This window comes from Pongo abelii, chromosome 9 (assembly GCF_028885655.2).
Source record: "Pongo abelii isolate AG06213 chromosome 9, NHGRI_mPonAbe1-v2.0_pri, whole genome shotgun sequence".
Lineage (NCBI taxonomy): Eukaryota > Metazoa > Chordata > Mammalia > Primates > Hominidae > Pongo > Pongo abelii.
Genome location: NC_071994.2, coordinates 78,111,465 through 78,132,791, shown reverse-complemented (window position 1 = coordinate 78,132,791; position 21,327 = coordinate 78,111,465). Strand labels below are relative to the sequence as shown.

General features: G+C 38.6%; 1 protein-coding gene across 2 annotated transcripts in view; it reads right to left on the bottom strand.

Moving 5' to 3' along the window:
- UVRAG (UV radiation resistance associated) overlaps nt 1-21,327 on the bottom strand; it is a 327,393-nt gene that overhangs the window by 62,796 nt on the left and 243,270 nt on the right. For both annotated transcript variants that reach the window (XM_002822260.4, XM_054524839.2), the window contains exon 13: nt 13,889-13,967. In XM_002822260.4, the coding sequence (XP_002822306.1) occupies nt 13,889-13,967 (79 nt within the window). The remainder of the gene's footprint in view (nt 1-13,888; nt 13,968-21,327) is intronic.

The following is a 21,327-nucleotide window of genomic DNA, read 5'->3' as shown; positions in this document are numbered from 1 at the left end:
TTTTGAGACAGGGTTTCACTGTCGCCCTGGCTTGAGTGCAGTGGCACAATCATAGCTCACTAAAGCCTTTAACACCTAGGCTCAAACAATCCTCCCGCCTCAGCCTCCTGAGTAGTTGGGACTACAGGCACATGCCACTATGTCCGGATAATTTTTTTAACTTTTTGTAGAGATGAGGTCTTGTTGTGCTGCCCAGGCTGGTCTCGAACTCCTGAGCTCAAGTGATCCTCCTGCCTTGGCCTCCCAAAATGTTGGAATCACAGGCTTGAGCCACTGCACTTGGCAAGAATCTTAAAACCTTTTTTATCATGCTGTCATGAGTCAAACAACTTAAAAGTGATTTGGAAAAAGCAATGAAGAGACTAAATTATAAGAGTGGTAAAGTTAAGAAGCAGAGATTTAAAGAACATGGGGCTGACATGGGGCTCAGAGCACATAATACTCAACTTTTTGATTCTTTAGATGAGAAGACTGAGACACAGCAGAAAGACACTATCTGCCCAAGGTACTGGCAAGTTAAAAGAGATGGAATATAACCCTGAAATTTCTTTTTTTTTTTTTTGAGATGGAGTCTTGCTCTGTAGCCCAGGCTGGAGTGCAGTGGTGCGATCTCAGCTCACTGCCAGCTCCGCCTCCTGGGTTCACGTCATTCTCCTGCCTCAGCCTCCCGAGTAGCTGGGACTACAGGTGTCCGCCACCATGCCCAGCTAATTTTTTTTTTTTTTTTTTTTTTTTTGTATTTTTAGTAGAGACAGGGTTTCACTGTGTTAGCCAAGATGTTCTCAATCTTCTGACTCGTGATCCGCCCACCTTGGCCTCCCAAAGTGCTGGGATTACAGGCGTGAGCCACCACGCCCAGCCTAACCCTGAAATTTTTAATTGTTGGTGTTATGTTCTTTCCATTAAATCATTTTATTCACCTTTTTGAAATCTGTGGATGACAAAATTTCATTCCTTTCATTGCATCTACCTAAATAATTTAATTATTTAAATGTAAAGTGCTAGTCTGCATTTATAATACATACATTTTTAAACCAATAATTTACAGAAATATCTACAAAGTTATTATTTTAAATACAGAATTATGATATGGGTCTATCCACAGGTAACTGTGGGTATGTTGGTGAAAGTAATCTCTCTTTCAAAAAGATAAATTAGCAAAACATAGTATTAAAAGTTCCAAAATTTAGAATTTCAAATCTACTGTGCTACCTTCCCCTAAAATCTAGAGACTTTGGGTTTTGAATCAGGCAATATAAACAATTTTTTTGGAGCTCATTTCTTTAAAGAGCTTACACCTAAGCTATGCCAGTCACTTTGATGCCAACTAAAATCAGATCAAATTCATTTTTCATATAGGTCATAATTCATTTCATGATGCTTAATCATAAAAAGTATAGTGAGAATTTATATCCCATCCTCTCTGAACTAGCTAGCACTGCATATTTCATTTCAGTTGAGGTACATTCTTTAAATATTTTCCTCCCAGCAAAAGATGTCACTCATGGTGGTGCTTTGGAAAAGGCTAATCTTATTACTGAACAAGTAAAAAGGCTAAAGTGAATCTTTTAAAACAACTAGGATAAAGGAAGAGATAGATGTTATCAAAGATGGTAAGCCAAGTAAGGTGCTAAATTTATACTGAGCTATTAGCCACAGAAAAAAAGGGAAGCCTGTTATGTAAGATGTTTCTTCCTGTCTGACAAAAGGAAAGCAGCAAGTATGGTTGCCTGAACTTAGAGTCAGACATTAAGGTCTGAATTTCTTTGTTTATCTAACAGCTGTGTGACTATGAGCAAAACACTTACCCTTCAGAGGCTCAGTTTATCTAAATGTAAAATGAAGATAACAATACCAACACTTTAAGGGTTTCTGCAAAGGATAAAAGAAATAATATATGTGAAAGGGCCCTGTGCCCTAAAATAAGCTATATAAATGTAAGTTACAATTGTTTTATTTTTCATTTGGAAAGATATTTTTGGCATTGTATTTGTAGTTTCAATTTAAAAGGAAAAAGTGTCCAACTGAGATAAAAAGTTTTATCAATTTACACTTCCAGCAATCAAAGAGTACAGTAATCATAGTCAATGACATTAAAAATGTCTAGTACATTGGTTAATAGCTAATGATGGTTCTCAGAAAAATTAATACATGAACACTTAACCAATCATTTGCAACTACAAAAATGCAGTATGTTATCCCTTTAAACACAGAATAGAACTTTTGGAAAAAATTATGTATAAATAAATATAATTTTTTGACCTCAATTAAAACACTAAATAGATACAAGAGATGTGTGTATATATATAAATATATATAATATTTACATATATTATATATTTTATATATAAATATATATAATATTTACATATATATTTTATATATAATATATATAATATTTACATATATTATATTTTATATATATAAATATATACAATATTTACATATATTATATATTTTATATATACAAAATATAATATACATTAAAAAGAAATAAGTTGTTTAATTATCAACCTTAAAGAGGAAAGAACAATCTCTGGCTGACTCATTCATCATTCATTCTTTCAATAGACATCTTTTTTTTTTTTTTTTTGAGACAGGGTTTGCCATGTCGCCCAGGCTGGAGTGCAATGGTACAATCACAGCTCACTGCAGCCTTGACCTCCTGGGCTCAGGTGATTTTCCCACCTCAGCCTCCCAAGTGGCTGGAACCACAGTTGCACACCACCACATCCTGCTAACTTCTTTATTATGCGGTCTTGTCATCTGCCTCTAAATAAATAAATAAATAAATAAATAAATAAAGACAACCTAATTTAAAAATGGTCAAAGGGTCTGAATAGATATTTCTCCAAAGAAGATACACAAATGGCCAATAAGTACATAAAGAGTAATGACACTCAACATCATTAGCCATTAGAAAACATTCAAGTCTTAGCCATTTACAACTAGTAGGATGGTTATAATAAAAAAGAAAAAAAATAAGTGTTGGTGAGGATACAGAGCAATTGGAACCTGATATCGTTTGGCTGTGTCCCCACCCAAATCTCATCTTGAATTGTAGCTCCCACAATTCCATGTGTCATGGGAGGGACCCAGTAGGAGGTAATTGAATCACGGGAGCAGGTCTTTCCTGTGCTGTTCTTGTGATAGTGAATAAGTCTCACAAGATCTGATGTGAGATCAGATTTATAAAGGGGAGTTCCCCTGCACACACCCTCTTGCTTGCTGCCATGTAACACAGTACATTTGCTTCTACTTTGCTTTCTACCATGATCGTGATGCCTCCCTAGTCATGTAGATCTGTGAGTCCATTAAGCCTCTTTCCTTTATAAATTACCCAGTCATGGCTATGTCTTTATTAGCAGCATGAGAACAGACTAATACAGAACTTTTGTACATTAGTAGTGGGAATGTAAAATGGTGTTGCCACTTTAGAAAATAGTCTGGCAATTCCTCAAATTTAAACATAGCTACCATATGGCTCAGCAATTCCACTCCTAGGTATACACCCCAAAATAATGAAAACTATATCCCCACAAATACTTGTACCCAAATGTTCATAACAGCATTCTTATAACAGCCAAGAAATGGAAACATCCCAAAAGCCTATCAACTCATAAATGGATAAATAACATGTCGTATATACATACACATCTTCCAACTGCAAAAAAAATTGGCTACAAGAAGGAATGACTCATACATGCTACAAAATGGATAAACCTTGAGCCTATGGAAAGCAAATGAAGCCAGTTACAGAAGACCACATATTTTATGATTCCATTTGTAAGAAATGTCCAGAACAGCAAATCTATAGAAACAGAAAGTAGGCTGGTAGCTGCCCAGGGATGGGGAGCCTGAGGGAATGAGGAATGACTACTAGTGGGTACAGGGTTTCTTTTGAGGGCAATGAAAATGCTCTATAATTGACGGTGGTGATGGTTGCACAATTTGGTAAATATATTAAAGCCACTGAACTATATACTTTTTTTTTTTTTTTTTTTTTTTTTGAGACACAGTCTTGTTCTATTGCCTAGGCTGGAGTGCAGTGGCATGGCTCATGCAACCTCCGCCTCCCGGGTTCAAGCCACTCCTTCACTCCTGCCTCAGCCTCCCGAGTAGCTGGGATTACAGGCGACTGCAACCCTGCCCGGCTAATTCTGTATTTTTTTAGTAGAGACAGGGTTTCACCATGTTGGCCAGGCTGGTCTCGAACTCCTGATCTCAAGTGATCCGCCCACCTCGGCCTCCCAAAGTGCTGGGATTACAGGTGTGAGCCACACCTGGCCTGAATTGTACAATTTAAATGGGTTAATTGTATGGTATGTGAAATATATCTCAGTAAACTTTTTTTTAAAATTTAGTACTTTTTATGAAGAGCTTCCACCATATTATTGGCAAATTTTGTATGCAGTAGTTGGGGAAAGGCATTTTGACTATTAAAACATCCTTGGAATTTATATTTTTGATTCCAAGAATTATGAAAATAAAAGCATATTTTCTTCTCATGTGTCACATACATTTGGCTGTATGTTAAAGAAATATACATGAATTTAAGCTGCTGGGTAGAAGCTGGCATTGATCCCTTCTAAATAGCTGTGCACTGTGGGCCCCAGGAGTAAAGATTTACAGAAGGACCATGTCCTTGGCAGAATAGGGGTTCCCAGCTGTTTTGGATGGAGAAGCTACTTTTACTTTCTATGAAGTCTTAACTTGAAGGGGAAGAGAAGTAATAAGGTAAAAGGAAGGGAGTCATGAAATCCCCAGGTTCTAATTTTAGCTCTTCTACTTAACTCACTGTCTCAGGGGGTTCATCTGCAAAATGCAGATAATGGTCTATGCCCTGTCTCACAGAATTGTAAGAAGGCCCAAATTAAAAAGAAAAACAAACAATGTTAGTAGGATATAACTGGATTTGGTTTTGAATTGCTTGCCATTTAATTAATAGCTTTGTCATCCCCAGGAAATCACCATAGCAGCAGCTCAATCTCTTATCTCTAAAGACAGACTTGGTCAATATACTTCATAGAGTATGAAATGAGCTACACAAATAAAAATACACACTCCAAAGCCATTACATTCTATACAAATGTAAATCATCATTATTATTGGTACAATATACCCTCAAAGTATTACTCTTAAATACTGAGCTTTCAGAAAAGGCGAGAAGAGGCCTGGCTTACAAAAGCAACAAGTAAGAATCCACTGATAGCCGCTAGCCTTCTGAATTGTACTACATATCATTCCTGGAATGCAAATTGGTAGGTCTCTCATATTATGTTTCCACATTTGGGGAAATGACACATGTATCTTGGAGCAATTGAAGAGTTTCATAGAAAATTTGGATGGCCACATTCTCCAAGACAGTGGTTCTCAAAAGTTTAGTCTCAAGATCCCTTTATACTCTTAAAAATGACTGAGGACCCCAAAGGGCTTTCATTTATGTGGGTCATATGTATCAATAATTATTATACTAAAAATTGAAATTAAGAAAACTTTTGCATGTTTGTGAATTCTTACAAAAATAGCAACAGCAATCTATTACTTGTTAATATAAATAATATTTTTAAGGAAAAATAAGCAAATTTTCCAAAAAAGAAACTTAGTGAGATGAGTGACATTGTTTTACATTTTTGCAAGTTTGTTTTGCAATGTCTAGCTTAATAGAAGCCAGCTGGAGTCTCACATTGTCTTCTGCACTCATTTTGTTACCATGTGTTGTTTAGTAAGAAAATCCAGCCTTATACAGATATGCAGCTGAAAAAGAAAGGAGTATTTTAAGTGCTTTTTCAGATGGTTGTGGATATTCTTGTTTGATACTACTCCCAACCTCATTAAGTAATAGCTTTTTAAAGGTACTAGTAGCAATGCAGAATCTGAAACCCTATCAATAAAGTTTTCACACTCTGTTACATTAAAATCCATTGGTCTTTCTGGCACTTCGAAAGGATCTTTACCTACGTATGATTTCATAGCATTATATAATGGTCATTTGGAAAACATTGGCTCATTGAGTTATATATATTTTAAATGCTGATACATTCCATTATAAACTATTTAAAAATCACGTGTGTTATTATGTTATTATCACTACCAATCTTATCAAAGAAATCCTTAAGGATTGGTAAGCTGCCAATCTCATGGTGGCAGACACAAGCGATCTGGAATTCTAATTTTCATTTAAAATCCTGAATTTTATCATCAGTTGATTTCCTTTAAGAGACAGGCTCACTTCATTCAGTTTTGAGAAAATGTTTGCCAAATACTTAAGTCTAAATAACCATAATTTGTCATTCATTCTTTCAAGTAAAGACGAGGCTTTTAAAAAAGCAGGTAGTTCACTTAGCAACTCGATTGCACATGTGCTTTTCCTTGAAACAACCACTGTACTTCAGTATGCAGTAGAAGTGATTTATGCATATTCTCTTTCCATCACACAGAATATTAAGGTGTGCACTCAGGGTTCATGATTTAATATAATCAATAATTTTTACTGCTTCATTAAGGACATTCTAAATTGAACCCCATTTTAAATATATATATAAACTATGAGTACACAGTCTTACAGAAGACAAATACTGCTAGCTGAGTTTAGTCCCTCTGCCTTGATTTGTTCTAAGTGGCCAGCAATTTTACCCACCATCATGTAAATGTCAACCCAGTGAAACAGGCAAAAATGTCTTAGTATTATTATGAAAATAATTCCGCCCTCCCAGACCTACTGAGGGTGTTGGGGATCCCCAAGGAACCAGGGGCTGATTACACTGCTGCTCTAGGAGAAAAAGGAATCTGTCACTTAAAATTCTGTACAGTTGGCAGACTCATGTGAAGCTATTCAGAAAATCTACTAAAGGCTCAGTACCAACAATCTGGAAGAAAATTATTTAGTTTCAGTATAGCTCTCTTCACTGTATTCAAAAGTTAAACTAATTCAATGCCTGTACAGATGGCCAATTCATCTTCACATTAAAAATATATTCACAGTATGGTGTGAGTTGCGGTAAGAACTACACATTTACATCATACCTATCAAAAGTCTTCCTTTTATAAGATAAATAATGAGCTGGACTTTTTCCCTGTTCTCTTTCTTCCTTACCCAGAGCCCACCATCCTTCATGCATTTGAAAAAGGCAATTTGGGTAAGTGGCAAGAGCAAAGGCTCACTCGCATCAGCATAAACTTGCCTTGATATCTGCCATCTTAAAAAACAAAGCAAACAAACCATTCCACATTCCCATAAAACAAAGAGATTGAAAAAAACAAAAACAAAAAGAAACTTCCCTTAATCCCATAGTCATCTCCAGTTACAAACCCGTAACTGGACATAGTGATGACTTCTTCTATTCAGAAATTTACTTCTCTTAAGTTTCCAAATTACTACTCTCTCTTCATTTTCTCCCTACCTGACTGTCTATTCCTCTCAGTTTTTGCTGGTTCTTCCTCCTCTATTCAACTTCTAAATGCAATTTCCCAGGGCTAAATCCCACTGTACGTGTGTGTCTGTATTTGTCTCTCTCTCTTTTCAGCTCTGCATTCTCTCCCTGGGTAATCTCATCTAGTTCCCTGGATTTAAATACCATCCTTATGTTGATGAGTCCCAAATTTCTATACCCTGTACTGACCTCCAGTCCTGAGCTCCAGACTTATATATCCTGTTGTCTACTTGGATTTCTAATAGGTAACTCAAACTTAACATTTGCAAAGAAGATCTTTTGATTGCCCCACTCCCATCTCCTGGATCCTTCCCCATCTCAATAAATGGCACTATCATCCAAGGAGTTGCTCATACACAAAACCTAGGAGTCATTCTTGACATTCCTTTTTTTCCTCATCTCCCACATTCAGTCCACTAGTTCATGTCCCATAATATATTTCAAATCTGTTCACTTCTCTCCATCTCTACCCCTACCATCCTGATCCAAACCACCATCACCCCAATCTGGTCTTCTGAAATAGCCTTCTAACTGGTAACTCTGCTTCAACTCTAGTTCCCTGCAATCCATTAAAGTAGCTAGAATGTGGAGATGGGTGGGTGGGGCCAAAAAAAAAGTAGTAGCTAGAATGATCTTTGGGAAAAAACAAATCAAACCATACCACTTTCCTGCTTAAATCTTCACTCGATTCATCAGCTTTGAGTGAAGATTTAAATACAAATCTTCCCTTTGTATTTAGAATAATTTAGGAAACTCTGCTGTGGTCTCTGAGGTTTTATATGCTATGCTCCCTGGGTACCTCCGCCCCTCAATTACTACACTCCTGCCACATCAGCCTTCCATCTGTTACCTCAACATAGCTCTTTCCTACCTCAGGGCCTTTGCCCTTGCTATTCCCATGACCTTCAGGAACTTTCTGTTCCCTAGCTGGTTGCATGGCTAGTTCCTTCTTGTCATTCATGTCTAAGCTCAACAGTCACTTCCTCAATAAGGCTTATTTGACAATTTAATCTAAAGTAGGTCCTTTTCCAGTTATTTTCTATTATATCACCTAATTAATTTCCATCACAGCACTTATTGCAATCTAAAATGACTTTCTCTGTTTATTGTATGTCTCTTCCCATCAGGTTATAAGCTTAATGAGGCAGGGATCTTTCTTTTTCTTTTATTAAAACAGCTTTATTGAGATATGATTCACATAACATACAATTCACCCATTTAAAGTGTACAACTCAAATTTGCCATTTAAACCATGTTTAAGTGTAAAATTCAGTGGCATTGATTAAATACACAATGTTATATAACAGTTGTCACCATCTATTTCCAAAACTTTTTCATCACCCCAACAGAAACTTTGTAATCATTAAGCAATAGCTCTCCTATTCCCCCAGCCCTCTAATGTGGCTTTCTGACTCCATGAGTTTGCTTTTTGTAGATATTTATATAAATGGAACGCTACAATATTTGTCCTTTTGTGTCTAGCATATTAACGAGGCAGGGATCAGGGATCTTGTGTATCTTATTCACTGCTCTACCCACTGCAACCTAACTCAGTGTACACAGCACACAGTACATGCTTAACAAATACTGTTGAATAAACTAATGAATTTTAAGCAAGTCACCTAACTTTAAAAAATTTTTATATTTTATCTATTTAAGGGGTACAAGATGTTTTAAGGTATACATGATGTTTTGATATACATATACATAGTGAAATGATTACAGCAGTCAAACAAATTAACATATTCATGAGTGTGTGTGATAAAAACTGTAGAAATCTACTCTTGACAAATTTTCAGTACACAATACAATATTACTAACTATAATCCTCATTTTGTATATTATATCCCCAGACTTATGCAGCCTATCTAACTGCAAATTTGTATACCCTTTAGCCTGCTTCTTCCTATTTCCTCCTCTCCCTCCCACTGAATCACTATCCTACTCTCTGTTTCTAGTTATTCAACTTTTACTTTTAAGATTCTGCATAGGATTGAGATCATACAGTCTTTGTCTTTCAGTGTCTGACTTATTTCACTTAGCATAATATCCTCCAGGTTCATCTGTGTTGTCACAAATGGCAGTATGTCCTTTACAGAGGCTGAATAATATTCTATTTGTGTGTGTGTGCGTTGTGTTTGTGTATGACAATTTTTAAAATTCATTAAAGTCACTTAACTTTTCTAGATCTTAGTTTCTTGTGTGATGGTGCTATATCACCATTCATTATTAATTTCTTTAGAACTTACAGTGTTTCTGGCATTGTGCTTGCTAATGGAAAAATCATGATGTGCAAAATAGTTTTTATCTCCATTCTCAAAAAACGTTTGCTTCCTTTTCTATCTGGGAAAGTCGTCTTCTTTGATTTGGTGCACTTTTAGGATGGAAATATATAGAACAGTGAAGTATACAGAAGTAAGGGGATCTCTGCCACACTTATCAAATTATGTGATATGACACTGGAGGGACAAATGTCAAAAGCTAAGCTGTCCTCAGATCCATTTAATAGCACCTGCCCTTTTTACTTTGCAGGGTGATGATAGGGATCATGTGAATATATATGCATGTACTTCGCAAACTATAAGGCTCCCACGAATGTAAGATAAAAGTATTATAATTTTTGTTTTACATTTAATTTTTATGCTCTGAGAATTAAAAGCAAATTTCTGTTCTCTACACAAATTATAATATAATGTACTTATGAACTAACTGAAATTATGGCAGGATCTGGTTTTTAAAGTCAACGTCAATTATACTGCACCTGAATTTTGACAGGCCCATTCCTATAGCATTACATGCTAGCCAAGAAGGAAGGCTATTTCTAACTGAAGAGGCTGGCACTTGACAAATATTAATAAATGGTGCTGAAAACAAGGCATTTTGCTTCACTCACTCTCAGTAGTTAATCCAGCACACACACACACCTTTAGACAGCAGTGACATGAAGAGGACAAGCAGGCCTTACCAGTGCTCTCAGCTCTTCAAACAACACTTGAGGATTTCTACTTGAAGGCCTGTCTCTCTAAGCTTGTGCTTTCAAAACTTGGGCTGGACTGATCCCAAATACTGAAGTAACAAATATTACTAAATTCTGTCATTTCCTCTACCAAAAAAGTGATTTTACTACTACTTCTGGTTGTGATGAAAGGTCCTATTGACTATTCAAATCCTCAACCAAGTTATGGATGCAGTATTAAATGACTTCACTCCTTTTTCTCTGGCACTTTAACACATGCCAATGCTTTCATCCACCTCCACTAATGTGGCTTATAAATTACTGAGGTGAGGCCATTTTAATAGTATGATTTGTTCACATCTTGAGAAATGGGGTACATACGAAGCTGGCTGAGAAGACAAACTCCCCTTTGACAACATATATTAGTCTATATGTCTAGAAAAATAAACCTTCAAAAGCTGGAAATACCTGATTGCTATTATGCTTGCTTAGGAGAAATAACAATTAATGGTTCTTTCATTTGTTAGAAATCAAAATGTGAAAAAGTGATGGCAGTAAGGTCAAAGACAAAATGAAAGCTTCCCTGAGAAACAGCGAGAGACAGAACAGACAGAGCTGAAGCAAAAAAAGTGAAAGGTCACAACTGTTCTAAAAGTTTCTAACTGCTTAAAAGGGCTTCCTGAATACATTTTGAAATATAAAAAAGCCAGTTTTTAAGAAGTTTACTGTCCCCTCCTTTTAAAACTGCCTCTAGTGTGATTAAAAAAAGAAAATCCACAGAGGAGGATACTTGCTCCCTATGGATTCAGAGTAGTTAACCTATTGATTGTTCTCTCAATTTTCAAAGAGCATATATAAAGCTGGAGAGGATACACAATTACTACAAGCAATCCATTTCTCAGATGAGTAAAACTAGGTCAGCACACTTGCAGCCCTGGTTCAGTTAATAATAAAGTCAGAGGCCTCTTGGGAAGTGGGGATCAAACAGGCCTTAGAGTTGAGAGTCTGATGAGGAGGGCTGACTTTGCTAAGTTTTCCCCTGCACATAGCCTCCATCTTGGTCTTGCTCCCAAAGCAAGCTGTGATATTCTTAGCAACACCTTATATGATCCTTTGGCATACCATCGTTTTGGGCCCTTGAGAAGAAAGAAGTGTGTTTGTGCATGTGTGTGTACATCTGTACACATGTGCATATTGTGTGTATGTTTGAAGCTGGAATATATGAGGAAATACAGGCATTTCAGCAGGAGTAAGTTTCACCAGGAAGCTTCCAACAGCCTTCTGACCTTAGGATCTAAGTGCCTAGAGCAAGAAAGAGAAAATAGGGCAAGAAGAGAAGTTCTGAACTCAAATCAGAACTTAGTTCTACTAAATGATGCCAGTTTTACTCTCAAACTGGATCCTGTAATATCTACATGCTCTTTCCACCACAGCTGACATCGCTGGAGAAGCCCTCTAATTTACTTCTTCCTTAGTGCAGTTTTAGTCTGAGCACTTTTTTTTTTTTTTTTTTTTTGAGACAGAATCTTGCTCTGTCACCCAGGCTGGAAGTGCAATGGCACGATCTCGGCTCACTGCAACTTCTGCCTCCCAGGTTCAAGAGGTTCTCATGCCTCAGCCTCTCCAGTAGCTGAGATTACAGGTGCATGCCACCACACCTGGCTAATCGTTGTATTTTTTAGTAGAGATGGGGTTTTGCCATGTTGCCCAGGCTGGTCTCCAACTCCTGGCCACAAGCGATCCACCCACCTCGGCCTCCCAAAGTACTGGGATTACAGGCATGAGCCACCACACCTGGCCTCATTCTGAGCTCTTTTGACCAATTCTGTTTAAGCACTGCCCTTTCCATGGTATGACAGAACTGTGATCAGCAGAGTGGGAGCTTGGCAGTCTTGGAATTAAAGCCCTTCTTCTTTGACTGAAATACTTGTCTGCCAAAAATGGAGAGTGGGCAAGCATCAGTTGTGGGAAGAATGGCACATGGAAAGGTGAGTCATGGGCCAGAGACTGTCAGAGGGCTGCCTTCCTGGAGCTGGAGTGGAAGTAACAGTAAAAGTAGTATGGTTGAGAGGACAATGAGTGTGAAGGATGAAGCAAATGATAAACTGAGGATTGCAATCCAGAAATCTGACCCAATTTCAGAAAAGGACAACAATCTTAATAAAAAACAAATTAAAAAAATCTCCACCATTAAACTAAGGTTGGTTAAAGGGAAGAGTGGCAGATGACACCACATAGAGGAATAATTCTAGACTGATCAGAAATGAATAAGGGAATGTTTAGCAAGTCGTTAGGTTCATGTGGATAAATGGCAACATAGGCTGATAAAAACAAAAGCATCACAAATCTTATTACTTTGGTAAAACCAAAAGGTCTGAGGATATAGCTCATAATATATTTAAATAACAGCCAAATTGTGGACACTCATCCATGTGATATTCCAGTTGGAAGGATGTCCAATGAAAACAAAACAAAACACTTGTTATTTATAAAAATAAATAGGCTGGGCGTTTTAAAGGCTCACGCCTGTAATTCCAGTACTTTGGGAGGCCGAGGCGGGCGGATCACGAGGTCAGGAGATCGAGACCATCTGCCTAACACAGTGAAACCCCGTCTCTAACTAAAAATTCAAAACATCAGCCGGGCGTGGTGGCATGCGCCTGTAATTCCAGCTACTCAGGAGGCTGAGGCAAGAGAATCGCTTGAACCTGCGAGGTAGAGGTTGCAGTGAGCCAAGATCGCGCCACTGCACTCCAGCCTGGGCAACAAAGCAAGACTCCGTCTCAAAAACAAAAACAAAAATAAAAACAAAAAAAAATCAAAAACAAAGGAAGTTAGTCTTCCTTTATAATTAGAAAACTTGTTGCTTACGTCTTGAAGTAGGGCCAGAAGTTCTAAAGAAATGCTACATATTTCTTTCAGGAAAATACAAACCTAGGCATCTGATAGTCTTACTATGGCACAAGGAAAGACATTATTTAAGTGGGATACTAACTGATGTGATGTTGAGAGTGCCACAAACATCCAAGACAGACTGGAAGGACCACGTGCTTGGTATTTTCCTTTGGGCCCTGAATAATAAAGTGAGGAGACCATGAAGTACTTGCAAAGGCACTGAACTTTTACTCCATAAACAACAATGCAAATTGAGTCCCTAGAAATAGTCTAAGAAAAGAAAATTACAATTGGTCAAGCTGCAGAGGCAAGAGATGATGAAGCCCACACATTGAAGTATAGTCTAACAGCAAGTAAAAATACAGAAAGAGATTCTGAGTTTAGCAAGTAGCAAGAGGATTCCAATTTGTATTCATTGCTTCTCTGTAGTCATTTTAAGGGCACGGAAAAAGACTGTGGTCAAAAAAAGAACTGTGTATTACTAATGTAACTGGTTAAACACAAGGGTCAACTGCAGTGCATATTTATAAAGAAAAAAGGCTGGCAATCTAAGGAAATAGGCTGTGCATGGGAAGTAGGAGAGAAGTGAAGAACAGAGACTTACCTGTGCTATATTTTTGTTCAGAAGATAGACACCATAATCAAACTGCAACTTCTCCCCTCCTTTTGGATACAGTGGAAACCTAAGAAAGGTAAAGAAGGATCAGATATTTTCAAAAGCTGAGTAAATACAACCTCCAAGTTGTCAACAGAGGCTGAAGTTTCTTAGATACAGCATAAACATCTGAATTGGACTAAGTCACCTAGTTATAGTCATTGCAATCTACTGACATCTTTATAATATTAATTAAGTCAGAATAACGGCTGCTTTTTTTCAAAAGAAAAAGTGAACAGGTCACAGAACAAGGAACTAATGTTTAAGAAAGTGACCAACCTACCCCAAGGAGTTGAGGCCACTGGTTCCTATTTACATATCATAAACTTGCCACCTTAGCTAAGATTAAGATCCCAGAAATTTTTCCCTCTAATATCTTGGACCCGACATCTCAGCTTCTACTAAATGGTAGAGAAAGATTAAGAAGGAAAAAAAATCAGACTTAGAAGCAATATATAAGATTTCTGTTTCTTTTAAGGTGACCAGTGAAATCAACAGTGCCAATATGAGCCAAAATTCATTAAAATATTCATTCACATTTACAGGGATGGCTATTTGGATGCAACTTCTCTAAGGCAATGTGCTCATGCCATAAGGCTCTCATACATGACTTTCCATTTTAACCTGCCTCACTGGAGCAACAAAGGCATGCGATCCAGATCTTCATAAAGATAATGAGTTATTTTAGAGAGTAACTCCCTTCACTATTCCCCTTCTTTACACCTGCAAATGAAGAAAAGGTTAGAGCATACCTATAGTTTAGTCATTGTTTTCTGATTCTCAAGATCAAGCAAAAGTTTTAGCATCTGATACAGATTTCTTTACAAACAGATCAATTATTACTTAGGGTCAAGAAGAAAACTTCATCTTCCTTACTTCTGCGATATACAATTATTCTCAAGAATAAAATAATCTTATTGAAATGAATGGCAGGTGACAATTACTAGTCTTAATTTCAATTGTCTTTTAATTGCCTGAGGAAAAGAAACATTCCATAAAGCCTAGAGGATATTATTTTCTAGAGAAAATAAAATAAAGGAAACAGAATTTAAGGGCTTTATAATAAATTCTCAGGAGTTGCTGGCTATATAGTATCCAAAGGCAAATTTGTTACACTATAAAATTATAGGCACTGGGGAGTGAGCACGGTCATGAACTGTATTTATTCTCTACTAAAGGAACACCAAATGCTTCACTCACCCATCAAGAAGACAGAGATTTATATTTAATTGAAACAGTAAAAAATAAACTAGGACATGTGGTTTGGCCTCAAATTGAGATGCATAAAAGTGACAGCATAGCAAATTCAGGACAAGCAAAGTGCAACACCAGGCTTTTGCAAGATGTCTGGGAATCATTCAAATTCAGATGGGTAGCCTGCAAAGAAACGACATATTTGCAAATACCCAACAGGGGCACTTTAGAGAAAATCTACTACAGTCCTAAACCTCTGTGCTGTCTAGCTGTTATTCTATAAGCTTCAGATGTAGACTATCTGAACAGCTCTCCAAACCCATAGCTATCTCTATTTTCAAGGTATAAACCTAGAAACTGTTTTGTATGTTAGAAGAGTAAATTGAGATCAGCATACATTGAAAACCAAGCTTCAACATTCCTAAAAAATTGATTTCACAACATTTGACTTTATTATGACTTCAGTGGGACTTATTTATACAAAAAGCCACAAGGTATGGTTTGGATAAGGCAATGCAAAGACAGATCAAATATTAGGACAGAATTTACATTTTACATTGCTTTCAAATTCTTAGGTCACTTGAAGTTGAATAGTATAATAGCTTATAACTATCACGCATTCATCTTACTTTGCAAAAGTACATGTATTTATAGATCTATCAATCTTGAAAAATACCCATTTTAAAGGATAAAACCTATTATCATCACAACATAAGATACAAATTTTATATTGGAGAATTACATTAGCAAGCTATAGAAGCTTTAGATAAGAATGTGGTCATTAAAGTACAACCAGAAGCAGGTCCATAACACCACAAAGAGGACTCATTAAAGGAGTATTACATTAAATAACTGAAGGATGAACTATATATTTCCTATGAAGATTCAATGCAATTTATTATTATATTCAATTAAAATGGCTAATATTATTTTCAAATTAAATTAAATTTCCACATTGAAAATTCACGGACTCTCCTGTCTTCACATGGCCTTATTTGAACCATACCTTGTAGCTCTTTCTATACATAATAGAAAAATCAAGGAATTAGAAAGCAATAAATAGATTACATGTGTGACAAAATTCCATCTGAGCCTTAGTGTCACTGTAACTAACACCAGGTGGTGAAGAGGTTAGTAGGGAGAACTGCAGACCTCCAATCTTAATTATCAGAGCCCACCTTTATCTACTGTAAATACTCATATCATTGTGAACTATCAAACTGGCTTAGGTCAGTTTGCAACCCTTTCTTTTTCCAGTCTGTCTCAGGTTGTAAATTTACACTCACTGTGTGATTACTTGGTTAATGTATGTCTCCCTTATGATACTGTAGGCTCCAAGTGGCCAGAAATTTTATTTTCTTCCTCTTTGCCTCTCTGTCAAGTGTCTAATAAGCACTGCTACTAGCAGAACGCAATAAATATTTGTTGAATTTTTTTTAAAAAAAAGATTATTTGTGAAAAATATTTGGAACTCTTTAGTACAGAACAGTTTCAATACGAGTTAAGAATTATGCGATGACTACCAAAAAAGCTAATGCGATCCCAGGCTGTGGTAACAGAAGCAGAGCAGCTCAGCTGGTGAAGGTGATAGTGATAACTACTTTGTTCTAGGTTAGACTGTACCAAGAGACCTATGTTCAGTTCTGGGAGTGAAAGTATTTTACAAATAGACAGAAGAACACTTGTATCCTTACTTAAAGGTTATGTTTCTAGAGAACGTTTATAACAATCTCATTTAACTATATAAAGCATGCAGTAAAATAATGAAGTAGTCAGTATTATTGTTATTTAAAATAAACTGATTTGGCTTGGTCACCTAAGTAGGAAGTGGAAGAGACATGGCTTCAGTATTAGGTCTTCAATAATAAATCCAGTATTCTCTCTATTGCCTCTGAATGCTTTAGAGAAGCAAACCCAGGATGATTGGGGGAACAGGAGTCAGTATTGAGAGAAATTGTTGAAGGAACCAGAGATGTTTGTCCTGGAGGACTGAAGTCTCAGGGACAACAAATGAAGGACTTTCAGAGAGAAAAAGAATTCGTTTTTTTCTGCATGGCTTCAAGCAGGGAGAACCAAAGTGAATGGTATATGCGTTACAGGAGATTGATTTCACCACAAAGTTATTCAAAATCCTAAAGATCTTGGTTACAGGCAGCCAAGTAGAGAAGGGCAACAAACACAAACAAACAATGGACATGTATTCAGTGGATGTAGCGGGTTACACGGTGGCCTCCAAAAAGATATGTCCATATTCTAATCCTTGGGACCTGTCTAAGTGACCTTATTTGATGAAAAGATCTAAAATAGTTAAGGATATTGAGTTGAGATCATTTTTTATTATTCAGGAGGGCCCTCAATCTAGTAAGTATCATAATAAGGAAACACAGAGGTGAGACAAAGGGAAAAGAGGTTGTGTGTAGATGGAGGCAGAGCTTAGTTATGCAGCCAGAAGCCAGGCAATGCCTGGCGCCACCAGAAGCTGGAAAGGATAAAGAAAGGAGTGTGGCCCTGATGACACTTTGATTTTGGACTTCTGGCCTCCAGAACTGTGTGAGAGCAAATTTCTGCTGTTTATCTCATCAAGTTTGTGGTAACTTACAGTAGCTTGAGAGACTAACACAGGAGGAATCAAATACTGGATGATCCACTGGGCTCAATGAGGTATAGTATCTATCTCCTCCAACTCCAAGATTTTATAATTCTCAATATGTGAAACTAAACATACTGAATATAATTTTGTGTCCGGAATTGGTGGGTTCTTGGTCTCACTGACCTCAAGAATGAAGCCGCGGACCCTCGCCCTGAGTGTTACAGTTCTTAAAGGCGGCGTGTCCGGAGTTTGTTCCTTCTGATGTTCGGATGTGTTCGGAGTTTCTTCCTTCTGGTGGGGTGCGTGGTCTTGCTGGCTCAGGAGTGAAGCTGCGGACCTCCGCGGTGAGTGTTACAGCTCTTAAGGCGGCGCGTCTGGAGTTTTTCGTTCCTCCCGGTGGGTTCGTGGTCTCGCCGGCTTCAGGAGTGAAGCTGCAGACGTTCGCGGTGAGTGTTACAGCTCATAAAGGCAGTGTGGACCCAAAGAGCGAGCAGCAGCAAGATTTATTGCAAAGAACGAAAGAACAAAGCTTTCACAGAGTGGAAGGGGACCCGAGCAGGTTGCCACTGCTGGCGCGGGCAGCCTGCTTTTATTCTCTTATCTGGCCCCACCCACATCATGCTGATTGGTTCATTTTACAGAGAGCCGAGTGGTCTGTTTTGACAGGGCACTGATTGGTGCGTTTACAATCCCTGAGCTAGACACAAAGGTTCTCCACGTCCTCACTAGATTAGCTAGATACAGAGTGTGGACACAAAGGTTCTCCAAGTCCCTACCAGAGTAGCTAGATACAGAGTGTGGACTGGTACATTCACAAACCCTGAGCTAGACACAGGGTGCTGATTGGTGTGTTTACAAACCTTGAGCTAGATACACAGTGCCAATTGGTGTATTTACAATCCCTTAGCTAGACATAAAGGTTCTCCAAGTCCCCACCAGACTTAGGAGCCCAGCTGGCTTCACCCAGTAGATCCCGCACCAGGGACGCAGGTGGAGCTGCCTGCCAGTCCCACGCCATGAGCCCGCACTCCTCAGCCCTTGGGTGGTCGATGGGACTGGGTGCCATGGAGCAGGGGGCAGCGTTCATTGGGGAGGCTTGGGCCACACAGGAGCCCACGGAGGAGGGGGAGGGTCAGGCATGGCAGGCTGCAGGTCCCCAGCCCTGCCCCGCGGGGAGGCAGCTGAGGCCCGGCAAGAAATCGAGTGCAGCCCGGGTGGGCCGGCACTGCTGGGGGACCCAGCACACCCTTGGCAGCTGCTGGCCCGGGTGCTAAGCCCCTCACTGCCTGGGGCCAGCAGGGCCGGCCGGCCGCTCCGAGTGCGGGGCCCGCCAAGCCCATGCCTACCTGAAACTCCAGCTGGCCCGCAAGCGCCACGCGCAGCCCTGGTTCCCGCTTGCGCCTCTCCCTCCACACCTCCCTGCAAGCTGAAGGAGCCGGCTCCGGCCTTGGCCAGCCCAGAAAGGGGCTCCCCCAGTGCAGTGGTGGGCTGAAGGGCTACTCAAGTGCCGCCAAAGTGGGAGCCCAGGCAGAGGAGGCGCCCAGAGCGAGTGAGGGCTGTGAGGGCTGCCAGCACACTGTCACCTCTCAATTTCATTTTTTCCTTCAGGAACCAAGAAAAAATTGAGACTCTAAAGCCAAAGAGTCATCATGATAGGTAGCAGCTAAGGTTGCAAAGTAGAACGACTGAAATCTGGTAAGTGAAGTACCAAAAAAAGAAATTCCTATGTACAGGCTGAGTCTGAGCAGGATTTTTCTTTTTTACTAATTCACATATATATACATATACACACCTACAGAGACGTAACACATGAAAAATATATCACACACAACTTGAAAAAAACTGTGAAAAGAAACTGATTTTCAAACTTTAAATATTTATAAAAGATACACTATTATAAACACTACCCTCTCCCCACCAACCCAGACATTTCTACAAAGGACTCCAAGCTGCTAATAGTTTCTTGCCTTCACCTTCAGAGCCTCACATCCAGATTTAGTTATTTGATGGCAACTGGGGATGAGGACATGGCTATAGTTAATTCAAATTTTTAAATCATACATATTAAGATTACTTCTGCCATTCGTATTTATAGAAAATGTGACAACATGGACTCAATATATTCTGAGGCAATGACTTTACCTCAAACTCGGTATACTTTCTCCTGTCCAGACTAGTTTGCCATTACAACTTTCTCTATCAATTACTTGGACTTAGAGTGGCATTCAACTTTACCCACCTGATTTGCCTTTTACATATGCAGTGCTTCACCAAGCTGACAAGTCATTTCCCCTCTGTAACATTCTCCATTCCTGCTGCCACTCTGGATAATTCTTTGTTGTGGGGTGCTGTCCTATACACTACAGGATGTTTAGCAGGGTCAGCATCTCTATCCTCTACTCACTAAAAGCCAATAGCACTCAACTCCCAGCGGTGATAACCAAAAATGTCTCTAGACATCACTCAATGTTGCCTGGGTGGGTGGGGAAAGGAGTTCAAACTGCCTCCAGTTGAGAATCATTGGTCCAAGCTCTTATCAATTTGCTTACTACCTAGCCAGAATCCTTAATGCCAGTTCATTCTCCATATCACTGTCAGACTGATTTTAGGAAGCCCAGTAGGTTTTTAAAAACTGAATTACAACAGAAAAGACACAGTTTTTCTAGTCTCAGCTCCATTACATACTTAGTTGTTATATGAACTTGGGTAAATCATAACTAGTTTAATGCTAAGTTCTTAAGCTGTAAAGTGGAGAAACTATCATCTTTCCTGCGTTCTTCACAAGTATCTTGTGAGGATACAACATCACAAGATTGAGAAAGCACACTGCAACTGCAAAGCATGACACAAATATAACTTACTATTTTCTTTTAAGTAAGACCTCTTATCATGTCACTTCTCAGCCCTGCTTCATAATCAGTTATTGTTTTCAATTTCAACTCCTCTGCCTACCTTTCGAGGCCTAAGTGATCTGACCTGTCTGCCCAATTTATCTGTCACCTTTTGCTCAAGAGGTTTCCTCACAGTGTCACAAACACATCAAGTTCACTTTTCTTTCTCTGCCTTTACTTACTTCTCGAAAGTGTCCATCTTTCTTGCTTTCCTATTTAAATACTATTCCATCCTTTATGAGATCTAGTTCAAGTTGTCACATTCCTTTTTAAATTGCCCTTGACCACTCCAGGACTCAATGATTCTCCTTCGACCTTCCTGTTGCCTATTTAATGCCTAGAGATTGATTGGTAGTTGTTTCCGTATTCATTTATCTCATGCTCTGGTGGTAGTGCATTAATTTTCCCACACTTCATGATTCACATTCACATGTGCGTAATTCTTGTTCTTGCTGCCTCATGCTTTATTTGACGGCTATATCACATTTAAAGAAGTGACCAAAATAAAATCAGGGTATCTGCCAAAGACAATAAAATTCCTTTTTTTTTTTTTTTTTTTTGAGCTAGGGTCTTGCTCTGTCACGCAGGCTGGAGTGCAGTGGCATGATCATGACTCACTGCAGCCACTGACCTCCCGGGCACAAGTGATACTCCTGCCTCAGTCTCCCAAGTAGCTGGGACTGCAGGTGTGCACCACCACACCTGGCTAACTT